General features: G+C 51.3%; 1 protein-coding gene across 1 annotated transcript; it reads left to right on the top strand.

Moving 5' to 3' along the window:
* IL18RAP (interleukin 18 receptor accessory protein) lies at positions 1 to 27,869 on the top strand. Its single transcript, XM_081101584.1, has 11 exons — positions 1 to 426; positions 576 to 734; positions 1,178 to 1,502; positions 1,604 to 1,787; positions 7,529 to 7,679; positions 10,986 to 11,051; positions 20,066 to 20,189; positions 21,973 to 22,124; positions 23,695 to 23,832; positions 26,368 to 26,541; positions 27,147 to 27,869. Exons 1-11 carry the CDS (start codon positions 150 to 152, stop codon positions 27,515 to 27,517), a joined length of 2,121 nt encoding a protein of 706 aa, XP_080957710.1. The 5' UTR covers positions 1 to 149; the 3' UTR covers positions 27,518 to 27,869.

The following is a 27,869-nucleotide window of genomic DNA, read 5'->3' as shown; positions in this document are numbered from 1 at the left end:
AGCAAGGGGACAAGCGCTGGGAGCACAGCCCAGGCTCCTGCACTCTCTGCGGTGGCCTATCCTCGTCTTCCAGTCAGAGGGTTGGTAGCAATGCCCTCCAGCAGCAGCGCTTTCCTCTTATTTGCGACACAGAAAGTCCCGCATCCTGCATGCGCTACAGTTCCCACACACTAGCAATGTGCACACAGCGCGGACTTCGCACTCCACCAGCTCCCCTAAGTGTGGGGAGTCTAACATTTTCACTCAACGTGTCATTTTCTTTTCAGGAAAATTTTCATTTAATTCTTTCCAAATTACTCATGGAAATGTGTGCACTAGCTGCGAACATGGGGAGGAAACCCCATGAGGAAATGGGGTTGGAAGCGAGCACTGCCTGTGCCAGGCCCCGCGGTGCTGTGAGCTCGCCATGCTCCCCCCGCCCCAGGGGTGAGTGGCACGCAGCCTGCACACCCCACTGAATGCCATGCACACGTGGACATGTGACCGCCTGCTAGGAAGGACCTGCCCTTTCGAAGCTTCCTGTGTGACTTGCATTTTGATCACAGTTTCAATTTCTTATCTCCCACTTATTTCAGCAATGAAGAGGCTTTGCGGGGTGGACTCTGAGTCCCAGCGCACCCCCGCGCCACGAGTGCTTCCTGAGGGACCGGCCCCTGGGCGGACGATGCTCTGTTTGGGGTGGATCTTCCTTTGGTTTGTCACAGGAGAGAGGATCAAAGGGTTTAACATCTCAGGTAGGGTTCACTTTTCAAGTCAACACTGAATCTTATGGTCAAAGCTTAAAGTGACAGATAATTTGATATATCAGTAGCATGACACACTATCACAGAACACATTCTTCCTACTAGTAAGAGGTTGTAGAAGGAGAAGTTACTGGGGTGAACAGCTTTCAGCTGACGCCAAGCATTGATGGGGGACCCAGTTACTCAGGTGGGTGTTGGGTGGGAGCAGGAATACACTGCTCAAAATACAATTACATAATAATCGAATATTACCCACTGCTAAGCTGAAGTGGCTGGGGTGCCCTGGGGGGCGAGGGGGAGCGCGTTAGCATGTAAACTTCCTTTTCCCACAAAAGGGGGACAGTGAAGTGGAAAATAACAACTATTCTTTGTAAATGTAAGTCAGTTTCATCCTTGAATGCATTTCTGTGTTGCTTGTCTATTGTGGTTTCTAGGTTGCTCCATCAAAAACTTCCTTTGGATGTACTCTGCGGAGAGCGCCGAGGAGGAGTTTGTCTTATTTTGTGACTTAGCAGAGGCACGGAAACCCCTTTCCTACCACAGACAGCCGCTCTCACCCGCCCAGGGCCCTGCGCACCGGCCCTGCCATGGCCTTGAGGGCCTGTCTGATGCCCAGTGGTACCTTCAGCCTCGGGAAGGAGGCGCCTTAAAGGAAATTACCAGCAACCAGTCCCACCTGCTGCTGGACAAGAAGGCCCTGCGCTTTCTGACCGCGGAGAGGAGCCATGCTGGCTCCTATATCTGTAGGCCCAGGATGAGGTGTGTCCCACACACATTCTTATCCAAAATATCCCCAAGCCCGCTAGTACTGAGTCAAACCTGTGTTCACGGGGCCACGCTGACTCTCCTGATTCTCCCAGGAGCCGCAGGGACGAGGCGTGCTGTGTGAAGATGGTCCTGGAAGTGCAGCCCCAGGCCAACCTCTCCTGTGCACGCCCTGTGCCGCGGACGCGCTACCTCCGTCTGGGCAGCACCGACGCCATTCACTGCCCCAGCCTTGGCTGCCAGGGTGGCGCCCCGAGTCCAGAGATGACCTGGTACCAGGTAAGAGTGACTTTTCCAAAACTCATGCAAGATGTGGTTTCTAATGGCAGCATCTCTGTCAGTCTGTAGAATCGTGGGTTTGAGGATCTCAGGTCCAGAGCTTCCCCAAGGCTGGCCTTGTGCCCACAGAAAAGACTGACTTTCTAACATGGTCTTCGCCGGGAGCCACAGGACGGCCGCTCCAGCCATTCCAGGCACCCTTTCGATTGTGCCAGGAAATTGTCTCAAAGTCAGGTATATCCATGTGAAGTAAGAGGTAGTTACAGCACCGGCCAAGGCAGCCGCCAGAGCGGTCGGCGGGACGCCTTTGGAAAGCAGTGAGAATTGCTCAGGGAGGGAGCACCCAGCAAGTGAGAAGGTCTCTGGTCGAATCGGAGCGTAGAACACTTTCCTGAGTGGGCACCTCTGCGAGGCCCTGAGTGACAGGCGAGACCAGGAGACGGGAGTGCAGTGCTAAGAGAAGAGAATGGCCAGGAAAGGTAAGTTCTGTAATGGGTTTGAGTTACAAACCACATAGCAAACACCTGGCATTTTCCTTGTGCTTATGGGTTACCGAGTGCCACAATCTATGCCAATGCTCCGAGCATCACCTCCAAAGCCCTCTGCCAGTTGGACCCTGGACGGCGGAATCAGGGAATAGAATTTAAATGCCACTACACTGACGATAATTGTTTAAAGTCCAGTACTTTGTCTGAAAAATTGTGTAAAACTTTAAATTTGACTTCAAAATATGTTTGTTTGTTAATATAAAACATCATTTTAACTTGCCACTGATTGATGCCCAGCAGGCAGCCTGCTTGATGGGTGGTCCTGTGCACTTCCTGACCCCACAACAGAGGCGTGGGGGAGGGGGGCTGCTGGTGGGAGAGCGTTTTCCACTAGGCTCTCCTGAACCTTGGGGACAGCAGGTGGCCAGGTGCTTTATGTCCTTTGTAGAAATAACTACTCGGGAATGATGAGTGATGTGTCTAAAGTTTCACACTTGTATTTTAAAGTGACACTGAAAGCGTGCTGGCTTCAAAAATGCCCAGTTTGGGGCACATTCATTTCACAGCCTCTGAGATGAGGTTAGTAAGGAGTCCATGGTTCGGTTCACCCTCTTCAGCTCTCTTAAGAACGACACTCCCCTGGCTGATGAGTGTTGCAATCGGAGGGCGGAGGCCTTGCTCTGCCCAGGGGGCTGCTCCCAGCCCCAGGGAGAGGCTTGCCCTGGCTTTTCAGGTGGAAGGGCACACCCGGCAATGAAAGGCCATTTTCACTCGTAGGTGAGCACGAGCAGAGCGGCTGCCGACTTTCTGCACACATCGCTCTTGCCAGCGAAACCCCAAGGCTGCCTGGCGTCTGCTAAGGAAGCTCATTCCCTTCTCCGGGCTCTGGCTGCATGTGTCAGAGGTGTCAGTGGGAAAGGCATCTCTTCCAAACGCAGTTAAACGATGCTGCTCTACAGTCGTAGCTTCTGATGCGGCTTTGGAGAGGCATGGTTTAGGCTATGTTTATGCATTACATGTGTGTGTGTAGGTCTGTGCGTGTGCGTGTGCAGTACATACACGCACATGCACACAGACACATGCACACCTGGAGACTCACAGACCTCATGGACGCAGTGTGTTACTAAAAGCGATGATATTAGGCAGGAAATAGTACCCAGTGCTCCTTTCTCTCATACACACCCGCAGGTCCTCAGGCAGAGCAGATGGCACTAACGCAGGTGTCCTGAGTCCAGGTGGAATTGCTCCCCATAACATACCTTTATTTCCATTAAAAGATAAATATTAGAGCAAAATGTGTGTATAAATGGAATGTTGTCAGTTGATTGCAACAAGGGATGGCGCGGCGGCCCTCGGCAGGGAGTGGGGGATGGACGCTGGGAACAGGAGCTGCAGGCCGCTGCGTGCTGGGAGCGCTCGGCTCAGCGGGCAGCGGTCGTGCCTGGTGGAGTCAGGGTGGACTGTGTGCACAGGCGGCAGGCTGGGTATGTGGTAGGTTGTTAGGTCCCTGTTGGTGTGTTTGAACTTTACAAGTATAAGTCCTACCTGGGACCCTGTGGGAATAGAAAGAAGATGGTAGACCCTACAGATATTTTCAAGAAATAAAATAAAAGATAAAATGATTTAAGTGGAGGCTGTAAAAGTGGTGACCTTCACATTTGGGGACTTTATGGCTCAAAGTAAACTCACAGCATTTGCCAAACTGGAGAAAGTAGCCACTAATGCAATTAGGGGTGAGAAGAGGTGAGCTGGACACTGAGTCATTAAACAGATGTGAAAACACCGGGCCCCCTGGAAGACAGGGCTTGAGATGTAGTCCCAGACGAGCAGCAAAAGCCCAGGCAGGAATGCTGTGTCGCCAGTTCCAGGGCGCGCCCTCCACACAGACAGTGCACGGTGTGTGGTGCTCGCTGGAGTGGCAGCTCTGCCCGCAGCACAGCAGGCTGGTGACATCAGAGCAGAACGGTGAACGCTCCGAGGGGCGCGCTCTCTGCTTTGTTCGTCTCCTTGCGTCACACATTCCTTTAAGAGTCCTGTACCCTGGCAGGTTGCACAATTGGCTGGTGTGTCATCCCATACACCAAAAGGTTCTGGGTTCAATCCCTGCTCAGGGCAAATACCGGAGGCAGCCAATCAATGCTTCTCTTTCACATCGATGGCTCTCTCCCTCTCTTCCTCTCTCTCTAAAACCAATTTAAAGACATTCCCAGGTGAGGATTAAAAATAAGTAAATAAAATAAAGGGGCCTTTTGTGCCCTCAGCTTTTTCTTCGTGCCTCAGCTCTCTCCAGGACTCCCGACACTCTCCGCCCAGGTCTCATTGGGGTGCTGCTCCTTTTTATCTGTGTATTTCTTTACCTCTGAACAAAGCAAAGCATTCCCTGTACAGGCCCACTAGCCCCTCTGTTTCCCACCTAAATCATTTGTGATTGTATTATTAGAACGGGGTTTCCATCGTTCTTAGCACAAATTGCTTATCTCTTATCTCTTGTCTTTGATGTTCCTTTTATTTCCACCTCATAAAATCTTAATGGTACATACTGCGCCATTCTCACATTTTTATGGGAAAAACTAGAGGCCTGGTGCATGAAATTCGTGCACGGGTATGGTCCCTGGGCTTGGCCTGCAATCAGGGCCATCTTCCCCAGCTGCTGGCAGCCAGCCCAGCCCCCCACCGCCACCCACCCCTAGTTTCCTGTTCACCATTGGTCAATAGGAACCTACTGGCTGGGGGGAGGGAGGGAGAGGGGAAGGGGGAGGGACCAAGAGGTTGGCCGTTCCCACCCACTTGCCAGCTCTGTCTCCCAATGCCAGTCACCCTCTGTGTGGTGCGACCAGCAGGGTGGGGGCCTTGGCCTGGCACCACTGGTATCTGCAGCCACCCACCCCCAGTGCCCCATTCCCCACCAGGCAATTAGAGCCTGCCTGCTGGGAGAGGGACTGAGAGGTTGGCCAGCAGGCCCTGATTGGGCGATCAGGGCCCCCAGGCTGGGGGAAGCTCCTGCGTTGAGCATCTGCCCCCTGGTGGTCAGTGCATGTCATAGCGACCGGTCGTTCTGCTGTTTGGTTTATTTGCATATTACCCTTTTATTATATAGGATTAGGTCCACTTTGTTATCACTCATCTTCCCTGTTGCTCAGCCAACGTCTTAGTTCTAACTCTGCCTTCCCATGTGATTTATTGCCTGTCTTCTCATGTGATTTACGACCTCCACTCTAATTTCTGTTCTTTTATGTGTCACTGTGCAGAATTCTGTCTCTGACTTTTGTCCCATGCTCTGAACCTCCCTCTTAAAGGGTTCTTGATCCTTGAGATCAGCCGATGGGTTGTTTAACCTTGCCTGTCCCACTACTTGGCCTTGGTTGCCTTCACACGGCAGCTGCCCCGCCAACCAGTTCTGCCCCCCAACCCTCAGCTGCTTGTCAACCTCCTGGAAATTCCTCTTGAGCCACAGGAACCACACTAGAGACGTGGAGTGGGGAATCCCTGCCTCTACAGGGCAGCAGGCAGCGTGGAAGGGGAACTCCTCCATCAGAACTGGAAACTCAGAGTCAGAATAATTTAGATAAATTTCCAGTGCTCTCACTGACTAGCCTGTGTCACAGAGCAAAGGACAAAGCCCGGGAGCTCAGGCTGCCCACCTGTAAAATGGAAAACCATCTATGCAAACCCAGCCGGGGAGGCCTCTGAGCAGTCCGGTGAGCTGAGACCGGATCAAACACTTGGCAAGCGACCCGGGTAAGAGGCTCTTCCTATTGTTCTTTGCTGTTGATCGCTTTTCCTCGGCTGCAGTGGTGAGAGGGCTGCTCCTGGAACTCTTGGCTGGAACTTGGAGGCCAAGGGCCACGTGGAGGCAGGAGCTCCTGCTCATTGCACAGTGATAACCATCTACCAGAGGCTCACAGTCCTGCCGCGCCCCAGTCCCTCACGGTGCAGAAGTGATTATGATAGTCTTTGCTTAAATTGGTAAGCGCTCTCACACTGAGTTGCCACTAAAAAAAGTCTAATAATGTGACTCTTATGCTTCACAACCTTCTGTTCAGTTGTGCACGCTCTCACTCACTCTCCCTCTGCAGAGGGCAGCCGCCTGCCTGCTGGGGGCCGGAGCCCAGAGGTCAAACACAGCCAGGCGCATGAGCCCCTTCAGCTGGGCCTTGCTTCCTGCATGGATGCTTTGCCTCAAGCTTCTTAAATGACACTTCCCTTCCTTCCCGCCTGATTCCGGCACCTTCTTCAGAGCGCTGCTTGCACTGGAGGGCAGGCCTGGGCCTGGGGGCGTCTACCGCTGGCGGAGACGCGCCTGCGTCCTTATGCTGCGCGCCCATGAGAGAGGCCGGGCTGATTCCCGGCGTGTCGGGGACCTGGCCTATGTCTGGGCACAAAGGCTGCTCCGGACGACCCGGAGAGGGTGTGACCTACACACTGAACACCGCACTAAGTCCGGGGGTGCACGGGCGCAATGACGGAGGTCTGAGCTCGCAGCGGGGCGCTGCGCTCCGCGGGGCCGCTAGGGGTGCCGACTTGTCCCCAGGAGGGCGCCCTCGCCCTGGGAGTGGAAGCCGGGCAGCGCCCACCCTGGCAAAGGCGGTGCAGTGTGTGCACCCTGGGCTGAGAAGGGGCGCGGCACTGAGGGGAGGGCGGAGGCCAGGGCACCGCACCGGCAGGAGAAGGGTCTGGGAAGGACAGGCAGGTCGCCCTGCAGCGCCAGAGGCCTCGCCAACAGACCCCAGTTCCAGTCCTCAGCCACTCTGTCATATTGATGGACTTAATGGTTTACATTTAAATTTTATTATTTTATTAAAGTTAAATTTATTTAAAGAGGAAGCTTTATATTAGCCCCATAGACAGAAAATCTGCATCAATTTTCAGACATAATAAACACATAGGTTTTTTAAAAAAATTATTTAGTATTTTCTACTTAGAATATGGTGCGTTTTCTAGAATACTCTCAGGGGCCTGAGTCATGCTTTGGAAAATAATAAATGAAACACTTCTTAGTGGGCTGGCGAGATGCGCGCCTGATCTCCATGCACGAAGTGATGGCATTTAAAACGCCTCTTATTTTAAGGAAGAACTCTGCGAAGGCAACTTCGAACAGAACCTCTTCCTCCCTCCGGGGATGACTGTCGTGTCCCCATCTCAGGCTGGCTGTCCCCTTCCGGGTTCGCACTGTGCAGGTCTCCGAGAGGTGCAATGAGTACAAGACAGTCCCCAGAGAAAGAGCTTCACTTGCCTTTCTTTCTCTCGGACTAGAATGGAAGACTGCTCTCTGCGCAGAGGAGCAACCCGCTGCCGCTGGCCGTGATCTACGACTACCACCAGGGCACGTACGCCTGCGACTACACGCAGGCCGACGGCGCAGGGTCCCGCACAGTCAGAGCCCTTGTCCAAGTGAAAACCATTGGTAAGTGACATCTCGGTTTCAAGATTTCATGTTAGAATCCCAACTACCCAGTCTGTTCCTGAGGTTTTGTGATGTTTTCCTTTTAGGAAAACCAAATAAGATAGACATATAGTGTCGTTGGGGAAAGCCTTGAATATCAGCAACCATCAGCATTCCCATTAACCTAGAGTCATTCTGCAGGGAAGGCGCATATCCAAGTTGTCCCAAGTTGGGTTTTCCATGCATTTATCCCTGGTTTGTTTCTATAATAAATTTTAAAATGATATCAATAATTCACACACAGAAATAGCTGGCATCCACATACCTATTACCAGCTTTAAAACTGTGGATATTTTTCCACAGGCTTAAAATCTTGCTTTTTATTTAAAGAAACAAAACATTACAGATAAACCTCAAGGCCCATGCCATCATCTCTTCCCTTTCTCCTGCCTTCCCAGATGTAGTTTAGTATTATAATTTACTAGAGGCCCAGTGCACAAAATTTGTGCACTTGTGGGGGAGGGGCCCTCAGCTCAGCCTGCACCCTCTCACATTCCAGAAACCCTCAGGGGATGTCCAGCTGACAGCTTAGGGAGTGGGCCTGAGCAGTCAGGCGGACAACCTTAGTGTTGCTGTGGATGCGGGAGAGGCTCCTGCCATGGCAGTATGCTCGCCAGCCAAGAGCCCAGCTTTTGGCTGAGTGGCACTCCCCCTGTGGGAGCGCACTGACCACCAGGGGGCATCTTCTGCATTGAGCACTGCCCCTTAGTGGTCAGTGCATGTCATAGCAACTGGTTGTTCCACCGTTCTGTTGATTTGCATATTAGCTTTTTATTATATAGGATATCCTTTCTATTTATGCCTTTTTTACATATGTACATGTCCATTCATAAATAGAATAATGTTCTATGTTATAGAATGTGATTTGTGTTATTAAGCACATGATGTTATTCTAAGGTATTGCTTTGCCAGTTTCTTCATCAGTGAATAGATTCCTATTATTCCTACATTATTCTTGGTGTCCTCAGACTTTATTTTTATTGGTGCCAAGTGGGGTCTTTTTCATTTATATCAATTTACCTTTCCCTGAGTCCTAGTGAAGTTGAGCATCTGGTTGTGTTTATGGCCCATTGGGCTGATTCTTCTGACAGTTCTCTATGTGTTGGCCCAGTCTCTCCCCTGGATCAGCCCACTGGATTTATAGGTGTCGGCACGAATAAACTAGTCATTAATGTAAGCATGGCGATGTCAAAGCATTACCAAGGCAGTCATCCATGTCTTGTATTGAACAGCTACAGGGTAGCGGATTTATCTCTTGGAAACATATTTCTCAGTTTTGCCTCCTCTCCTGTTACTGAGCCACAAACCGCACGGGCAGCCTGGCCCTGCACCTGCTGCCTCAGGCCTGAGCAGGTCCACACCGAGAGACCGCTCCTTGCAGAAGGAGACAGATGCAAATGCCCCGCTGGCACCACTTGCCCCTCCAGGTGGCCCGCGGCTGTCCTTCCCACAGGCCTGGCCCCTCGCCCATCGGTCCCCGGCTTTTCTCTGCCCCAAGGACTCCTTGGATCACCTGTGGCATCTCGTTCATTCAAGCCTAGCCTGTCGTTACATCTTCCTCATTTACTCATTCGTTTATTTGTTCATTCTCACACAAATATCTGCTGAAAATCTAGGATGTGTCAGGCACTGGGCTTGGTGCTGTGGCTGTGAAAACAGTACCTGCACATTTCCTCTGGCCTCCCAGCACTGAGCATTCTGTGGGGCCCAAGGGAAGGAACAGGCTATGACAATACACTGTGAGGAGTGGAGAAAAAGCGGGCACAAAACCTAGACCTGCGTATCCCGAGCCCAAAGCGGGAACTGGGATGGGAACCAATTAGCCAATGGAGGCGGGAAAGATGCCCTTCTGGCAGAGGGAGCGCGCAGGCAGTGTGGGGAGACCCTGCGGCCCAGGAAGAGCGAGCAGTACAGGGTGAGTGTGTGCAAACAAGACTGACAGACACTGTCCCAGAGAGCGCGGACTTCATCTGAGGAACAGCAGGGAGCCATGGAGGGTTCTGGGCAGAAGAGGGTTGGGAACAGATTTGTATTGGACATAGGTTACTGTCCACTGTGTAGAAAATGGGTTTGTGGGCGGGAGAATGGAGACGGGAGAAGAAATAGGAGGCTGCCACAGTCAAGCAGGCATGGCTGATGGAGGGGAAACTAGGATGGCCATAAGGACGGGGAGAAGCAAATGGACTCAATATTTAAGGGGTATATCTGAGAGGAATTGGAAATGGTGAGTGAAGGAGAGAGGAAAGGATGAGAGCTAGGTTCCAAGTTGGACAACTGGGTGAGCTTTGGTAATGTACTGAGGAGAGCACAGCCTGTAGGGCCAGCACAGCCTGCACAGCCTGCACAGCACAGCCTGCACAGCACAGCACAGCCTGCACAGCACAGCCTGCACAGCCTGCACAGCCTGCACAGCACAGCACAGCCTGCACAGCACAGCACAGCACAGCACAGCACAGCCTGCACAGCACAGCACAGCACAGCACAGCCTGCACAGCACAGCACAGCACAGCCTGCACAGCACAGCACAGCCTGCACAGCACAGCACAGCACAGCACAGCACAGCCTGCACAGCACAGCACAGCCTGCACAGCACAGCCTGCAAAGCACAGCACAGCACAGCACAGCACAGCACAGCCTGCACAGCACAGCACAGCACAGCACAGCACAGCCTGCACAGCACAGCACAGCACAGCACAGCACAGCCTGCACAGCACAGCACAGCCTGCACAGCACAGCACAGCACAGCACAGCCTGCACAGCACAGCACAGCCTGCACAGCCCAGCACAGCCTGCACAGCACAGCACAGCACAGCACAGCACAGCCTGCACAGCACAGCACAGCCTGCACAGCACAGCACAGCACAGCACAGCCTGCACAGCACAGCACAGCCTGCACAGCCCAGCACAGCCTACACAACACAGCACAGCACAGCACAGCCTGCACAGCACAGCACAGCCTGCACAGCACAGCACAGCCTGCACAGCCTGCTCACTCATCCTATTATGTAGCCTCACCCCGTGGCCCTCAGGAAAATTTCGCGCAGGCAGACATGGATTTATAAAAAACTACTCTTTTGCCAGCACCTGCACCCCGATGTCACAGTCATTGTGGAAGCTTGCTTTTCACATGGAACCCGAGTCCTAGCCTGGGGAATGTGAATAAAATCTGCTCCAAAATATTTCGCTTTCCGTGTGACCACGCGTGCAGACGCTCAGACGCAGGCTGCAGCTTCCCCTGCACACCATGCTTCTTCTTTTTCTCCTCAGTGAGAAACACCACTCTCAAGCCGGACATCCTGGAGCCGGCCCAGGACACCCTGGAAGTGGAGCTGGGTAAGACGGGCGCCTGTCACCCTGGGCGGATATTGGGATTCTGGGCGCACGTCCAAGTATGATGTGATATAAGGAAAAGAGAATCGGATTCAAGCCCAATAGAATTGGATGTGGATCTGGACTCAGCCGCTGACTGGTGCTGTCTCCTCATACAGTCACTTAACCTAAGTTTCAGCTTTTAAGTCTGTAAATAGGCAAAACTGAACTGACCTCCCAAGGTCCCACTGAGCAATCTAGGCTGGCGTCCATTCGGGGGCTGAGCATTTGACATGATCAATAGGGCCACACTCTTTCTTACCCAGGAACAGCTGCGTGTATAGTAGGCACTTCGGCTTAGTGAAGTCTATAAATATAACCAATTTACCATCTTGAGTAGCATTAACCTATAAAAAGTAGGTGATTGTCTGGCCCTTGAGGTAACTGTAGGAGAATGTTACCGTCCCTGCTCACTTAATGTGTTTCCCAAAGCGGTGTCTCCTTTTGGGCAGAAGGGCCAATGGCTTTTCTACGTCCATTTTATTCGTCAGCTTCACTAGCATCTACATCTCACCAAACAGCCAACTACGAGCTGCACTGTTTAAAACGAAGTACTGGTTGCTTCCACAAAATAATTATTATTTAAAATATGAACTGTTTCTAATAGAAATGTGAAAACAAATGCTGTATTGTGGCAAGAGACCGCTAGGTGGGGTATCAGTATCCTGATTATAGGAATCACAATATGGGCAACAACACAAGAATGGAAGGACAAAAGAAAGAACAAAAATTATGTAATTAAAAAATAACAAAGTTACATATGGTGCCAGCGAATTTAAAGTATGACTAGGAGAGAAGCATTCGTAAGGTGCAAAGATGAGCTTTCAAATGGAGTCTCTGCACACCCCATGGTTAGGGTACTGAGGCCGAGGCAGAGCGAATGGGGTAGCTCTCGAGAGAAAGTGGGGAGACAGGCTCATGTGATCACATCCGTGCACATCCATCGTGCACGGTCCACAGCAGTGAAATGTCTGAATAATGTCTTGGAACATTCATCTCATGCCGTTTGCTGAGCATGTAAGTGCTGGTTAGAAAGATGCCTGTCTCCTTTCCCTCAGCTCCGCACCGGAGCCCGAGCTAGTGCTCACACTTCACCTTTTCCTCTGTTCCCTCAAACCACAGGGGGACCCCAGTGCTCTGACCAAACCAGCCTTCATTTAAAAAAAACACAGTTGTTTTTAAAGTGCATGGACCTGGAGAGGATGGTGCTAAGTGAAGTAAGCCAATCAGAGAAAGACAAACACCTTATGATCTCACTCACGTGTGGAAACTAATGAGCAAAATAAACTGATGGACAAAATGGAAGCTCAGAACAGACTGACTGAGGTCAGGGGAGGGGACTGACGAGCGCATATAAAGAGAGTAGCCAAAAAGCACCCATATGGTAGCCATAGGTACAGACAACGGAGGGGGAAGGCCTGTGAGGGGTGCTGGGAGCTGGTGCCAGTGGGCAAAGGTGGGGTGAGGAGAAACGGGGAACAGTGTCAACAATAAAAAAGAAATAAAAATAAACAAATAAAAATTTAAAAAAATAAATAAGGTAGGAATTTGGTTCTGATAATGCCCTTTTGAAAAATAGTTGATACTGGAGACTAGAGATGGCAGCTGGCAGGACGGAGGTGAGGGAGAGGAAGTGAGCGAGTGAGGGGGTGAAAGGGGAGTGTGTGGTGTGTGTGTGAGTGAGTGAGGGTTAAATCTGGCAGGAACAGCAGGGGCTGGTGGACTAGGCTCTCTGGGACAGGGAGAGACTACCACCACTGTGGGCATCCCTGCACTGTGGGGCTCAGGCATGGAGCCCACGCCATCTTGAAGGGGAGAGAGGCCTCTTCTAGGAACTCATCAGCACCACCACCCAGACAGTGGCCCCCTAACCGGCAGCCACTCCAGCCAAAATCCTGCTGCCCCACCCGCAGACCTGAGGACCCTGGGACCTCCACCTCCAAAGGTGCACTGCTCCCACAGCAGTCAGTGCAGCCGCCCCTCCGAGTGGCAAACCTCCAGCATGCAGGCCTCTGAGTCCTGCTCCACAGGCCGCTCTTGGATGCCGCTGTGAGCCCCTGCTGGGTGTGATTTTGGACAGACAAGGGTGCACTGCCCCACAGTAGAAATGCCAAATTCCCTCTTCCTGAATAACTGCCACAGACAACCCAGCCGCACAACTTTAGCACCAGGGCCCTCAGAGTGCCTCAGAGCTCTGCGCCGGCAAAGGCACTGCCACAGTCGTGCATTTCCAACGAGCAGGGACCCAGAGCCCATCTATCTACAGGACACTCATGGGAGCCCTGCGAGCCCCCACTAGGTGCAATCTTGGACAAACAGGGCCACACTCCCACACACCCCCCTACCCCAGCAGTAGAAATTCTGAATTCACTCATCCTGGATACCTGCCCACAGACTCCTCAATTATGTGGCTTCAGTGCCAGGGCCCTTCAGAGTGCTTCAGCACAACACGCCGGCAAACGCACCGCTGGTGCCCTGTGAGCTGCCCCTGGGAGTGCACGCCTATCCACCACAGGCATGGCAGCAAACACTGAGCCTGCCCGCCCCACAGCTGCAGAACTCTGGACACTACAGGGGCATGGTTTTCCAGCGCGCAAGTCTCCCAAGCCCACCGTGGCATAGGCAGCCCTTGGGTGCCTCTGTGAGCCCCCGCTGGGCATGCACTTATGCAAACAGGGGTGCACTGCTGGGCTGTAGAAATGCTGAATTCCCTCTTCTGGGATACCTGCCCACAGACACCGCAATTCTGTGGCTTCAGCGCAAAGGCCCTTCAGAGTGTGTCAGTACACCCTGCTGGCAAATGCACCATGGGCGCTCTGTGAGCCGCCACTGGGGGTATGTGTATTCAACCACAGAAGCAGCAGCAAAAGCTGAGTCTGCCCACCCTACAACTACAACCTCTGGACACCATAGTCACGCCTTTCCAGAGCGCAGACCTCCTGTGCCCCATCACCCCAACAGATGGTTCCTGGGTGCCACTGTGAATCCCCATTGGACACACACAACTTCAACCAAGGGCATAAGACAGCAAAAATTTGGATACCCCCCTCCACGGCTGCTGCTGATTTCTTGACACCGCAGTTGTGCCTTTCCAGCTCACAGGCCTACATCAAGGGAACCCAAATAGCTCAAGTAGGGAGCTACACTAGATTACCAAGCCCCGGAGACCTGAGAGGTCACACCAGTAGCATCATCCCCAAAAGAACCTGGGTAGCAAAGCAATCAGATCTACAATTAAAACATTACAGCAAAACATGGGAAGATAAAAAAGCAATCTCCAAAGGAAAGAAAAAGAAGAATCACCAGAAAGGGAGTTAAATGAAACTGAGGCTAGCAACATATCAGAGAAAGAATTCAGAGTAATGATTATAAGGATGCTCAAATGGCTGGATGACAAATACACACAACTCAATGAGAATTATAAGGAGTGAATGAGAATGTCACCAACATGAAAAGGAACCAAGAGGAGATGAAGAATGACATAGTTGCAATAAAGAACACAATGGAAGGCTTAAACAGTAGACTACAAGAGGTTGAGGACTGCATCAGCGAATTAGAAGACAAGGTAAGAAAAAACACACAAGCACAGCAGCAACTGGAAAGAAGGTTTAAAAAGCAAGAGGAATGCCTAAGGGAGCTTTGGGACAACACAAAACGGAACAATATTTGCATAATAGGGGTGCCAGAAGGAGAGAAAAAGAAGCAAGGAATAGAAAGCCTGTTTGAAGAAATAATGACAGAAAACTTCCCTGATATTGGCAAGAAAAATACTATGCAAATCCAAGAAGCATGTAGAGTCCCCAAAAAGATAAACCCCAAAAGACCAACACCAAGACACATCATAATTAAATTGGCAAACACCCACAACAAAGTAAGAATCTTAAATGCTGCCAGAGAGAGACAGAAAATTACTTACAAGGGAGTCCCTATTAAAATATCAACTGATTTTTCAACAGAAACACACCAGGCCAGAAGAGAATGGAGTGAAATATACAAAGTGATGCAAAGCAAGGGACTGAATCCAAGAATACTATACCCAGCAAGGCTGTCATTCAAAATTGAAGGTGGAATTAGGAGCTTCACAGACAAAAAAGGGCTAAGGGAGTTTATTACCACCAAACCAGCAATGCAAGAAATGCTAAAGTGACTGCTGTAAAAAGAAGAAACAGAAAGGCAAGAAGAAACACAAACATTAAGACTAAAAATTACAACAAACAAGTATGTAATTGGATTAAATGCACCAATCAAAAGACATAGGGTAGCTGAATGGATAAGAAAACATGACCCATATATTTGCCGTATGCAAGAGACCCACCTCAGAACAAAGGATTCACACAGAGTGATAGTGAATGGATGGAAAAAAAATTTCAGGCAAATGGAAATGAGAAAAAAGCTGGGGTTGCAATACTTATATCTGACAAAATAGACCTCAAAGTAAAGGCTATAACAAGAGATAAGGAAGGCCTTAATACTAAAGGGAGCAATTCAACAAGAAGATATAACTCTGGTAAACAAATATGCACCCAATACAGGAGCACCCAAATACATAAAACAATTTCTGGAAGATATCAAGGGAGAGATTGATAACAATACAGTCATAGTAGGAAACTTTAATACCCCACTGACACCACTGGATAAATCCTCTAAACAAAAAATCAGAAAAAAAAACAGCAATCCTAAATGACTCACTAGATCAGATGGACTTAATGGACATCTTCAGAATATTTCACCCCAAAGCCACAGAATATACATTCTTCTCAAATGCACAAGGGACATTTTCAAAGATAGACCACATATTAGGCCACAGGCAAAGTCTCTTCAAATTCAAGAGGATAGAAATCATAACAAGCATCTTCTCAGAAATATGGCATAAAACTAGAAATCAACTACAATAAAAACAATGAAAAAAATCAAATGCTTGGAGGCTAAATAGCATGCTATTAAACAATGACTGGGTTACCAAAGAGTTCAAAGGAGAAATAAAAGCATTCTGGAAACAAATGACAATGAAAACACAACAATCCAAAATCTATGGGACGCAGTGAAAGCAGTCCTGAGAAGGAAGTTCATAGCTCTACAGGCCTTCCTCAAAAAACAAGAAAAGCTGGTAACAAATTATCTAACCTTGCAACTTAAAGAATTAGAAAGAGAGCAATAAGAAAAGCCCACAGTAAAGGAAATCATAAATATCAGAGCATAAATAAACGACATAGAGACAAAACACACACACACACACAGACACACACACACACACACACACACACACACACACAAAACAACAATACAAAAGATCAATGAAACCAAGAGCTTGTTCTTTGAAAGGATAAACAAGATTGATGATCCTCTCGCCAGGCTCACCAAGAAACAAAGAGAGAGAACCCAAATAAACAAAATCACAAGTAAAAGAGGTGAAATAACAACTGATCCTACTGATATACAAAGGATTGTAAAAAAAAAAAAAAATACTACGAACAACTATACTCCAAAAAACTGGACAAGCTCGATGAAATGGATACATTCCTAGAAAAATACAAGCTTGCAAAACTCAATCAGGAAGAATCAAAAAACCTGAATAGGCTGATAACTACTGATGAAATTGAAACAGTAATCAAAAAGCTTCCAGCAAACAAAAGCCCTGGACCAGATGGCTTCACAGGGGAGTTTTACCGAACATTCAAAGAAGACCTAAAACCAATCCTTCTCAGACTATTCCAAAAAAATTCAAGAGGTAGGCATACTTCCAAGCTCTTTCTATGAAGCCAGCATCACCCTAATCCCCAAACCAGATAAAGACACCACAAAGAAAGAACTAGGGGCCAATATCCCTGATAAACATAGATATTAAAATCCTCAACAAAATCCTAGCAAACTGGATCCAGCAGTACATTAGAAAGATCATACACCATGACCGAGTGGGATTTATTCCAGGATGCAAGACTGGTACAATATCTGCAAATCAATAAACATGATACATCACATAAACAAATTGAGAGACAAAAATCATATAATCATATCACTTGATGTAGAAAAGGCATTTGACAAAGTCCAACACCCTTTTCTGGTAAAAACGCTCAACAAAGTGGGAATAGAAGGATCATACTTCAACATAATAAAAGCCTTATATGACAAAGCTACAGCCAACATCATACTCAATGGTCAAAAACTAAAACCATTTCCCTTAAGAACAGGAACAAGGCAGGGATGCCCGTTTTCACCACTCCTGTTCAACATAATACTAGAAGTACTAGCCATAGCAATCAAACAAGCAGAAGAAATAAAAGGCATCCAAATTTGGAAAGAAGTAAAATTGTCATTATTCGCAGATGACATGATACTGTACATAGAAAACCCTAAAGACTCCATCAAAAAAATTATTAGACTTAATAAACAAATTCAGCAATGTAGCAGGATACAAAATTAATCCTAAAAATTTATGGCATTTTTTATACACCAATAGTGAACTTACAGAAAGAGAAATTACAAAAACAATCCCATTTACCATTGCACAAAAAAAATTAAGCTACCTAGGAATAAACTTAATTAAGGAGGTAAAAGACCTGTACTTGGAAAACTACAGGCCATTGAAAAAAGAGTTAGAGGAAGACATAAGCAGATGGAAGAACATACCGTGTTCATGGATTGGTAGAATCAACATCATTAAAATGTCCATACTTCCTAAAGCAATCTATAAAATGCAACGCACTCCCCAGTAAAATACCAACGGCTTATTTCACAGATCTAGAAAGAACTCTCCAAAAATTCATCTGGAATAAAAAAAAAAAACACAACAACACGAATAGCTGCAGCAATCCTTAGAAAGAAGAACAAAGTAGGAGGGATCTCAATACCAGATATCAAGCTGTATTACTGAAGCAGGGGGTCCCACGGGGGTGAGGACAACGGAGCCCCAACGTGCTAGGGCGTCTGCATGCACGACTCCGGAGACCAGGTTCAGTGACGCAGACCCGTTTTATTGTGGAACTACAGGGTATATATAGCATGAGGGGACCAATCAGAGGGAGACACATTGCTACAGGCGACCAATGGCTGAAAGGCTGGGGTACTGTGCACATGGCTCTAGGAGTTCGTTCAGGCGGGCATTGCTGCTTCCTGGTGTGCCGAGGAAGCATGTCATGGTGGAGTGTGCTCACACCATTGCATCAGCCGCAGCACTGAGACATGATTCCCGAGCTCTACGTACATATTACAAAGTCACTGTTCTCAAAACTGCCTGGTACTGGCACAAGAACAGACATATAGAGCAATGGAATAGAATAGAGAACCCAGAAATCGACCCAAACCACTATACTCAAATTAATATTTGACAAAGGAGACATGAACATACAATGGAGTCAAGACAGTCTCTTCAATAAATGGTGCTGGGAAACTTGGTCAGACACATGCAAAGAAATGAAACTAGACCACCAACTTACACCATACACAAAAATAAACTCAAAATGGATAAAAGACTTAAACATCAGACGGGAAACCATAAAAATACTAGAGGAATCCACAGGCAACAAGATCTCAGATATATGCTGATGCAATTTCTTCACCGACACAGCTCCTAAAGCAATGGAAACTAAAGGGAAAATAAACAAATGGGACTACATCAAAATAAAAAGCTTCTGCACAGCAAAAGAAATCATCAACAAAACAACAAGAAAACCCACTGCATGGGAGAACATATTTGCCAATGTTATATCTGATAACGGTTTAATCTCCAACATTTACAGGGAACTCATACAATTTAACAAAAGGAAGACAAACAACCCAATCACAAAATGGGCAACACATCTAAATAGATACTTTTCAAAAGAAGACATAAGGAAGGCCAAGAGACAAGAAAACATGCTGAAAGTCACTAATCATCTGAGAGATGCAAATCAAAATGACAATGAGGTATCTCTCACACCTGTCAGAATGGCTATCATCAACAAATCAACATATGACAAATGCTGGTAAAGATGTGGAGAAAAAGGAACCCTCGTGCACTGCTGGTGGGAATGCAGACTGGTGCAGCCACTGTGGAGAACAGTATGGAGTTTCCTCAAAAAACTAAAAATGGAACTTCCATTTGATGTATCATCAAATGGAACTTCCATTTGATCTCATTTCTAAGAATATATCCCAAGAAACCAGAAACACCAGTCAGAAAGGATATATGCATCCCTATGTTCATAGCAGCAAAATTTACAATAGCTAAGATTTGGAAACAGCCAAGTGCCCATCAGCAGATGAGTGGATTAAAAACTATGGTACATCTACACAATGGAATACTACACCACAGTAAAAAGGAAGGAACTCCTACCATTTGCAACAACATGGATGGAGCTGGAGAGCATTAAGCTAAGTGAAATAAGTCATTCAGAGAAAGATAAATATCACAGATCTCACTCATTTGTGGACTATAATGAACAACATAAACCGATGAACAAAAACAGACCCAGAGACAGAGAAGCATCGATTAGATGCTCAAACCTCAGAGGGAAGGCAAGGGAGGGTGGGGGTGAGGGGAAGAGATCAACCAAAGGACTTGTATGCATGCATATACGCATAAGTGATGGATGCAGACAACAGGGGGTGAGGGTGAGGGCAAGATTGGGGGGATGAGGGAACAATGGGGGGAAAAGACACATTTGTAATACTTTAATCAATAAAAAATTTTAAAAAATAGCTGGTACTTTATTACACATTTATAATACAAAATCTTTTAATTGATAGAAACATTCTTTCATAAAAATAACAACAAACAACAAAAGTCATAGCCCATGTTTGCGATCTCAGCATTGCCACTGCAGATGCGCAGCTGTGTGCATGTTTCTGCCTAGAGGTGGGCGGGCAGGCAGGCGGGCGGGCGGCTCTTCCCGGCCCACTGCGCCTGCGGCCTGAGGGCAGGGAGCCATGTCCGCAGGTCTCTTGCTGCGCCGGACAGTGTCCTCACTGCTTCCTATCTACTGTGGCCCCTTCCTTTGCAGGAAAACCTTTGACTCTTAACTGCACGGCACGATTTGGCTTTGAAGAGCACTTCAAACCGGTGCTGAGATGGTACAGTAAAGATTCTGGTCAGGAGTTGGAAATCCCAACAAAGGAAGGGAGAAGGTAAGGAGAAAATCAGAGGACAATATTCTTTGCAGCCCACAATGCGTGCTCTCATCTCCGGAAACCTCTGCGATGTGCACACGGAGGTGTACACACACACACACACACACACACACACACACACACTCTTGACAGTGTGCCAGGAGCGCCAGCTAGTGGTGAAAATGAAAGTCAAAGTGCACATTAACTTTAAACCTGGGCCAAATGCGGCTTCGGGCAGGGCCATGGAGCGAAGTATTTAAGTGGCTTTCAAGTTCAATGTTTAGCAACAGTTTGCTGCGGCTGCTTTAAACATCACGTAGACAAGGGGACAGACAGTGGCCCAGGCTGCTGGGACAGAAGCAGCGTGTCCGACAAATGGGGGGATGCTGTCCCCCAGCCCCCCGTTCCCCAGTGCCCACTCAGCATACCCAGGTCTCCAGAGTCATTACAGCCAGAAAGTACGAAATGAGGAAACGCTGCATGACCAAGGGATCTGACCAAAACTTACGTGAAGTGAGGACAGGGCAGCAGTGCAGCCTGGGAAGGGAGGCTGAGCGGCGGTCTGTCTTGAAATGCTTGGAAGCTACTCTGTTTTCTAGACTTTGTTGCTCTCAAGAGCACAGACCTGAATTAGTGGCCAGAATGAACTGGGAAGACAGTTTTGCTTCATAAAATGGAAATCTCTAGCCATTCACATCTATCCAGCTCCTCACAGAGCTGGACACAGGCCCCTGGAGATGAGGGCTTGGGGCCAATCTGCAGGGCTTGGCGCTAAAAGATATAGTTCCTCGTCTTTCTAAGATCTGTGGGTTAGCACCAGTCTGTGAGTTAGCACGCCTCTGATTTATAAAACATTTCAATAAACAAATATAACGAAGGACAGGTTTTTGGAGCAGTAATCAGATTTAGCAAGAATTTCTAACACAAGAAAAGTCATTGGGTCCCCTATTAAGCTGATACTGCATCTAAGCTCAAGGGAGTTGAGTATGAGAGAGGGTGTGCTCTGACCTCACACGCCCTCTGTGTGGGTGTTTCCCACCCATGGGCAGTGTGAGTGTGGGAGCGCCACGGTGCCCCCTGCAGCCCCTGCCAGCCCCTGTGAGGGGCGGACGGGCAGGTGAGACCTCAGCAGTCTCCGGCAGCAAGAAGCGCTCTGTGGGGAAGCGTCGGTGTTGACGTCTCCAAGCAACACCCCCTACAATATCACTCGTGTGAACAAGATTCCTTAGGGTGAGGACAGAGGCAAGATTGGCAACTTTAGAGAATCCACATTGTGAGGAAATAAAGACCCCCATTCCTGGCTGGTCCTGGATGGGCAAGGGCACAGGCCAGGAATCAGGTCCCACGTCTGGCTGCGTGAACATGGGCTCGCCTTCTGTGCCTGATCTGCATTGCTAGCCAAGTTAGGACACTCATGCCGCACCTGTGGGCTTCCTGTGAGATGCAGTGTGGAGGGATCCGTAACCCCTGTTTGTGCTAAGACGGCCTGATACAGAGTAAGCCGTCCACGGAAGTCGTAGATGTTCATAAATTCTTGTTAGCATCTTTTCAGGGAAAGGCTTAGCGTGAGCAAGGCCAGCTGAGGCCCACAGGCGAATCATACCTGAGAGTCAGCGCTCTGGACAATGCTTAGCAGATTCATCATTTAAACCCGAGCCTCCCGGCCGGCCGCGCAAAGCTGGGCACCTCCTGCTGGTTGCCCCAGCTCTGCAGAGGCCGATGCTGGCGATCGCATGGCCCCGAGCCGGCGAATGGGTGTCGTTGTACGTCCTGGCAGCTGTGATGTCTCCTCCTCTCCTAGCGTGAAACCCACCGTGGAGGCGGAAGTCATCCAGCGCACCGTCCGCTTGGAGAGAGTCACCCAGAGCGACCTGCACAAGACGTTCATCTGCTTCGCCCAGAACTCGCTGGGAAACAGCACGCAGCCCCTCCAGCTGAGGCGGAGGGCGGGAGGTAGGCCGGGCACAGCCGCCGCCCCGCGGGCCAGGCTTTCCCTGGCAATAGTGCTGTGGTGAGAGCAGCAAGACGACGCTGGCAGACGGCCTTCTGTGCACTTCGCTGCTTAACTCAAAGCTCTGACCAAGAGCACACACTAGTCAGTTTCCTATCAGTGATCCAGACCTGGTCGCCTTAACCGATACTGGGCGCATGGGGCTGTGTCGGAACAGCCCATCATTCATTCTCCCACTCATTCCACAAACACCTATGCGAGCTCCATGCGAAGGCCTTGTGCTCGAACCTCGTCCCTCTCTCATTTTCCTTTCCTGACTTCTGAATCCAGGAAACGTGATGGTCAGGTATTGGAGCCTGGAGGGGGAGAAAGTGCTTCTGCTCAGTGTCCGGGGGATATGTGTATATCACAGACCACAGCCCTTTAAAGCTGGATGGGTATTCCAGTGAGAAATCGCTTTTAATTCTTTTGAGATGAAGTTCAGAGATGAAAGCGATATCATTCATTCATTCAGTTAATAATGATTCTAGAACAGCAGACTGGCTGCTCACGGGATTTCAATAAGACAGCCTTTGGCTCTGGCCCGTGGGCACTATATAAAGGGGTGTCTCCTACGCTAGGTGCACGGAGGGTGCGCCAGATGCACCTCCTGGCCGCAGGGAGCGTAGGTTTCAGTGGGGATGACTGTACCTGAAACTGGTTTGCAGTGAGAGGGTGCAGAGCCCCGGGGGCAGTTCCCGCGGAAAATAAGTAACAGTGGCTCCCATCACTTCCCAGGCGCCCTGCCCAGCACCTGCCCCTTCCCAGTTCTCCCCACTCAGTGTAGGACCTCCCTCCAGGTGTGGCTGACACATCTCAGCCTTCAAGAGGAAGCTCCCGTGGCGGCCATGCTGCTGGGATAACAGGGTGGAGACGCTGTGGGTGGGCGCAGCGGCGGGCGCTCTGCACTGGCTCACGGCGCTGTGTCCCTGTAACCAGACAACCAAGGGGTCCAGCGGCCGGTCACTACTTGAGCCAATTGCAGAGACAGGGTGGAATCCTAGCTGAGCGTTTATTCCAATCCTGCCGGCGGCAGCAGGGAGAGCAGCCGGTCACCCACAAACACCTGCTCTGCCCCATAAGCCGTCGGCTTACATTGGGTAGAAGGACACGGTTCTGTGGGGAAGTAGGAATTGCAGGCAGGGGGGAGTGGGCACGGGATAATCTTACAGGTTACAAGTCATGCGGGCTGAGGGGGGTCGGCCACGGAGGGTGGGTGCCTCCGGGCGCCCTGGGACCAGATTACAGGTGACAGGGGCTGGGGGTGCAAAGAGCAGGTGCCTCCGGGACAAAGTGCCTCCGGGCCCAGGTGCCAGGAGGTTGCAAATCTTTCCATAGTGACACGCAGTTCTCGGGAGAGGACGGACTGTGATCCCATGTGAGCTCCGTGCCCCAGGCGTGCAGCTCCCAGCCAGGAGATTCTCTGAGCAGAACAGAACCGCCCCGGTTAACAGGTTAACAGAGCAGGAGCCATAGGTCTTTCCCTTGTAGCTGGTCCCCAATCTCTTCTGCTCCCGCCCCTCCCGTCCCCAGTGGTGTTCCTGTACGTCCTCCTGGGCACCGTGGCCGCCCTGGCAGGCGCGCTGGCAGCAGGCGCGCTGCTCTTCGCGTACTGGATTGAGGTGGTGCTGCTGTGCCGGACCTGCCAGGACAAGGACGAGACGCTCGGGGGTAAGGGCCGCCGCTCTGTGACTGCCCCTCTGGGGACTGGCTCAGGCACAGGAGCCCAGAAACGGGTGTGCCTGACGCCAACCTGCCCGCCGAGCCGCCAGGGCGGCTGCACCTGGAGGCGCAGGGCGCAGGGCTCCTCACTCCAGCGGGGTGTCCGCCATGAAGCTCACACAGGTGGGACCTGACACGGTCTCCTGCTGACCGCGAACTCGGTGCGGGACCGGCCCTGCGACTATGGTTGGTTTCCCTCCGGAGGCCTCGGGCGGTGGGGCGAGTGTGCACAGCTGGGGCCCTTAGAGCAGCCCCTGCGCTGCCACCTCGCGGGGAAGCCGAAGCCGGCCCGGCAACCCCCCAGCCAGCCAACCAGTCTCGCCCAGGGCACTGCTTGGCAAGGGCGGAGCTTGGGCGGGCCCCTTAGTGTGGCCTCGTCAGCCTCACCTGTACAGCCAGGGGCCTGACGGTGGAGGGAACGTCCCGAGTGTGACGTCGTGTGAGCTGCAGGCCCCGTGCTGTCGGCCAAGTGCCGTCCACCCCCGAACAGAGGGCCGCTTCCGTGTTCTCTGGTCCCTGGGCCCAGGGTTAGAATGTTTGTAGTTTTAGCAAATAGCTCTGTTGCTTGGAGAGAGCACAGCCCTCTGCTGGCCTCCAGGCCAGCCCTTAAGCCCTTACCTGTGGGGAGCCCCCCCCCACACCCTGGGCCAGCCCTTACCTTTGGGGAGCCCCTCACACCCCAGGCCAGCCCTTACCTGCGGGGAGCCCCACACTCCGGGCCAGCCCTTACCTGGCAGGAGCCCCCATACCCCAGGCCAGCTCTTACCTGGCAGGAGCCCCCATACCCCAGGCCAGCTCTTACCTGGCAGGAGCCCCCACACCCCGGGCCAGCCCTTACCTGGCAGGAGCCCCCACACTCCGGGCCAGCCCTTACCTGGCAGAAGCCCCCACATCCGGGCCAGCCCTTACCTGGCAGGAGCCCCCACACCCGGGCCAGCCCTTACCTGTCGGGAGCTCCTCACACCCCAGGCCAGCTCTTACCTGGCAGGAGCCCCCACACCCGGGCCAGCCCTTACCTGGCAGAAGCCCCCACACCCAGGTCAGCCCTTACCTGGCGGGAACCCCCACACCCGGGCCAGCCCTTACCTGGCAGGAGCCCCCACACCCGGGCCAGCCCTTACCTGTCGGGAGCTCCTCACACCCCAGGCCAGCTCTCACCTGGCAGGAGCCCCCACAGTGCTTCCCCACACCAGCCACCCATGAGGGTTGTCAGGTCTCCAGGAGCCGTAAGTGAAAAGCTCCCGTCACCTTCCCTGAGACCATTCACTGAGACACACACTAGAAACCCTTAGGCAAGCGGGCTGCTGAGATTCATTTAAAACGAAGGTCAGCCTTCTTGAATTAAGCCAATATCTGGTCATAGTCTTGTTTCTCTGACAACTTCAGCTTCTGCTAAAATCTGCTTGTCCTGCGGTTCTGCAGCTTGTACGGTGGGCGGGAGCCTTCGCTGTGACCACGCTCCTCTCACTGCCACGGACACGTCAGGAGCCTGGTGTGGTCAGGACGGGCTGGGCACAGCCAGTCAGTGCCCGCTCTGGCCAACCCGGGGCTTTCCAGCAAAATGTTTCCTTCATGCTGGTGATGATACACAGAAGCTTAGAATGTCGCCTTGCGAATGTCTAACAGGTTGTCTAACTCTTCCGCGCTCTAGTTTTATTGCCCAAGGTCCATAATGTTTCCCGATTATAGAAAAGTCCTAGTTTGCTGGACTTGGAAGGAGCTGGGACAACTGTGGCATGTTCCACAAGAAACTGCGCAGCAGTCCCTGCCGGCCACACCTGAGCGTCCTGCTCCGCCTGGGGGACTGGCTGCCTGGAGCAGCTCCCCGCCTGGCTGCGTGGTGCCCGCCCCTGACTCCAGGCCCGCTCCTCCCTCCTCCCTAGAGGCCCCTAGGCCTGCAGGGCGCTGGGGCTGTGGCTACCCTGTAGCTGTGACCGCCGGCCTGTGCAGAGCACCCGTGTGTTCAACCCCGAGCCCGGGGTTCACCTGGAGATTTCCTGCCACTCCAGGTAGTTGGTTAGCGTGGCCCAGTCATGAATGTGCATTTGAAATCCTTTGTCAACGGAGGCACTGGAGACCTAGACCTGTCCTGGGAGACAAGTGCCAGAGCTGCAGAGCCCCTGGAGGAGGAGGACGGGCGCTGATCCGTGCTGCCAAAGGCCAGGCACCAGCTTTCCGGTCCGCTACCTCCTGCGACCTGCCAGCGGCCGCGGGGCTTTGGCCGCGGGGCTCCTCCCGAGCAGGACGTGGCGCGCGGGGCCCACGTGGCCACCAACAGAGGCCCGGAGCTTCGGAAAGAGAACCCACGCGACTCCTGGGCCGACAAGGGCACATGCCCAGTGGGGTTTGAAATGGACTGGCTGCTGCTTTTATTTTTTGTCATCAATTCAGTGATGACCCCACACCCTGCTTCACACCCATTTGCCATATGTTTGGAGCACAGGTAGGTGTGCGTGGCTTACACTGCTATCATCCTCTCTCCAGATAAAAAGGAGTTTGATGCTTTCATCTCCTACGCCAAGGGGAGCGCCTCTGAGAGCGAGCCCGCCTCGCCCGTGAGTGAGGACTGCCTGGCTTTGAAGCTGTTCCCCGAGGTTTTGGAAAACAAATATGGCTACACCTTGTGTTTGCTTGAAAGAGACGTGGCTCCGGGAGGAGGTAGGCCCGGCCCGCCCGAGGTGTGATAGCTCAAAGGGACGGTCAGTGCCAATCTGTCCCCTCGCCGCTGGGGCTGGCCCCGCTGGGAGGGCTGTGAGCTTGACACCTGGGCAGCCTCGTGTCTATCACGTGAGCCTCCATTCCAGGGGAGAGGACTGGCCCCGGGGCCTAGGACAGAGCTTCCCTGGCATCTCACAGGATGACCCTGTCCTTCCCACTGGGTGGCCCCTGCCATGGGGGACGCTGCCGGCCACCAACGCAGCACCGGCCACGGGCTACTGGAGCCTGGCCCAGGCCTCTGCCTTCTCCATTCAGATCTACCAAGGGGCTGGACGGCCTGCGCTCCTGATCCCGCCCCCTGTTCCACAAGCTTTGCTCCTAAAGGAGTGGCCTTTGAGGAGACAGCATGCAGGGAGAACTGCAGGTTGAGGCGCTGGGCAGTAGGGTGTATTCCTGCTGTGGATAGGGTGGCGGTAGCTGGTAAGATTAGTGGAGCGGTCCGCTCTGCCTGGAAGGGAACCTCTGGGTAAGTCTGGGGGAACCAGGGTTATTGTGACTCCAGGTTTAGCAATAAGAGTGCAATTAATTAAATCCTTTCTTTCCAGTGTACACGGAAGACATCGTGAGCATTATCAAGAAAAGTAGAAGAGGAGTCTTCATCTTAAGCCCCAACTATGTCAACGGACCCAGTGTCTTTGAACTGCAAGCAGCAGTGAGTCTTGCCTTGGATGATCAGACGCTGAAGCTCATCTTAGTCAAGTTCTGTCCCTTCCAAGAGCCAGAATCCCTGCCTGACCTGGTGAGGAAGGCTCTCCGGGTTTTGCCCATAGTCACTTGGAGAGGCCTCAAGTCGGCGCCTCCCAGTTCCAGGTTCTGGACTCGCATGCGCTACCACATGCCCATGAAAAACCCCACGGGGCTCCCCTGGGGCCACCTCAGGGTTATCTCAAGGGCTTTCTCGCTGGGAAGACAGTAAGACAGAGGCCCCTGGGAGGAGCTCCCAGCCGAGGCACTGGCGACCTGGGCCTGGTGAGCAGAGAGACTGCCAGGCAGGGCACACAGCCGGATCGGGCTGATCTAAAGTGGACGGTGCTCGGCCCCCTGGGACGGCCCTGGGGCTGGGCCTCTGGTCTCCTGGACTGGACAGAGGGAGAGGGGATTCTCCAGCCACTGCAGACGCTCAGCACACTCCCACGGCTTTCTTAGTGGTCACCAGCATCAGCAAATGCGTCCACTTTTACTGGTGGCTATGGACTATCATGTCTCCTGTGTATTGTACATATACATTTATATATATATTCGCAATAAAATAAATATTATTTCATTAG

Source organism: Myotis nattereri (genome assembly GCF_964212035.1).
Source record: "Myotis nattereri genome assembly, chromosome: 10".
Lineage (NCBI taxonomy): Eukaryota > Metazoa > Chordata > Mammalia > Chiroptera > Vespertilionidae > Myotis > Myotis nattereri.
The sequence above is the reverse complement of the archived record's forward strand: the minus strand, read 5'-3'. Positions and strand labels throughout refer to the sequence as shown.

Excerpts from the sequence above, each read along its gene's own strand:
- IL18RAP (XM_081101584.1), top strand. The coding sequence starts at position 150 with ATGCGCTACAGTTCCCACACACTAGCAATGTGCACACAGCGCGGACTT. Across the intron at positions 427-575 it reads ATGCTCCCCCCGCCCCAGGG|CAATGAAGAGGCTTTGCGGG; the intron begins GTGAGTGGCACG and ends CACTTATTTCAG. Across the intron at positions 1,503-1,603 it reads ATCTGTAGGCCCAGGATGAG|GAGCCGCAGGGACGAGGCGT; the intron begins GTGTGTCCCACA and ends TGATTCTCCCAG.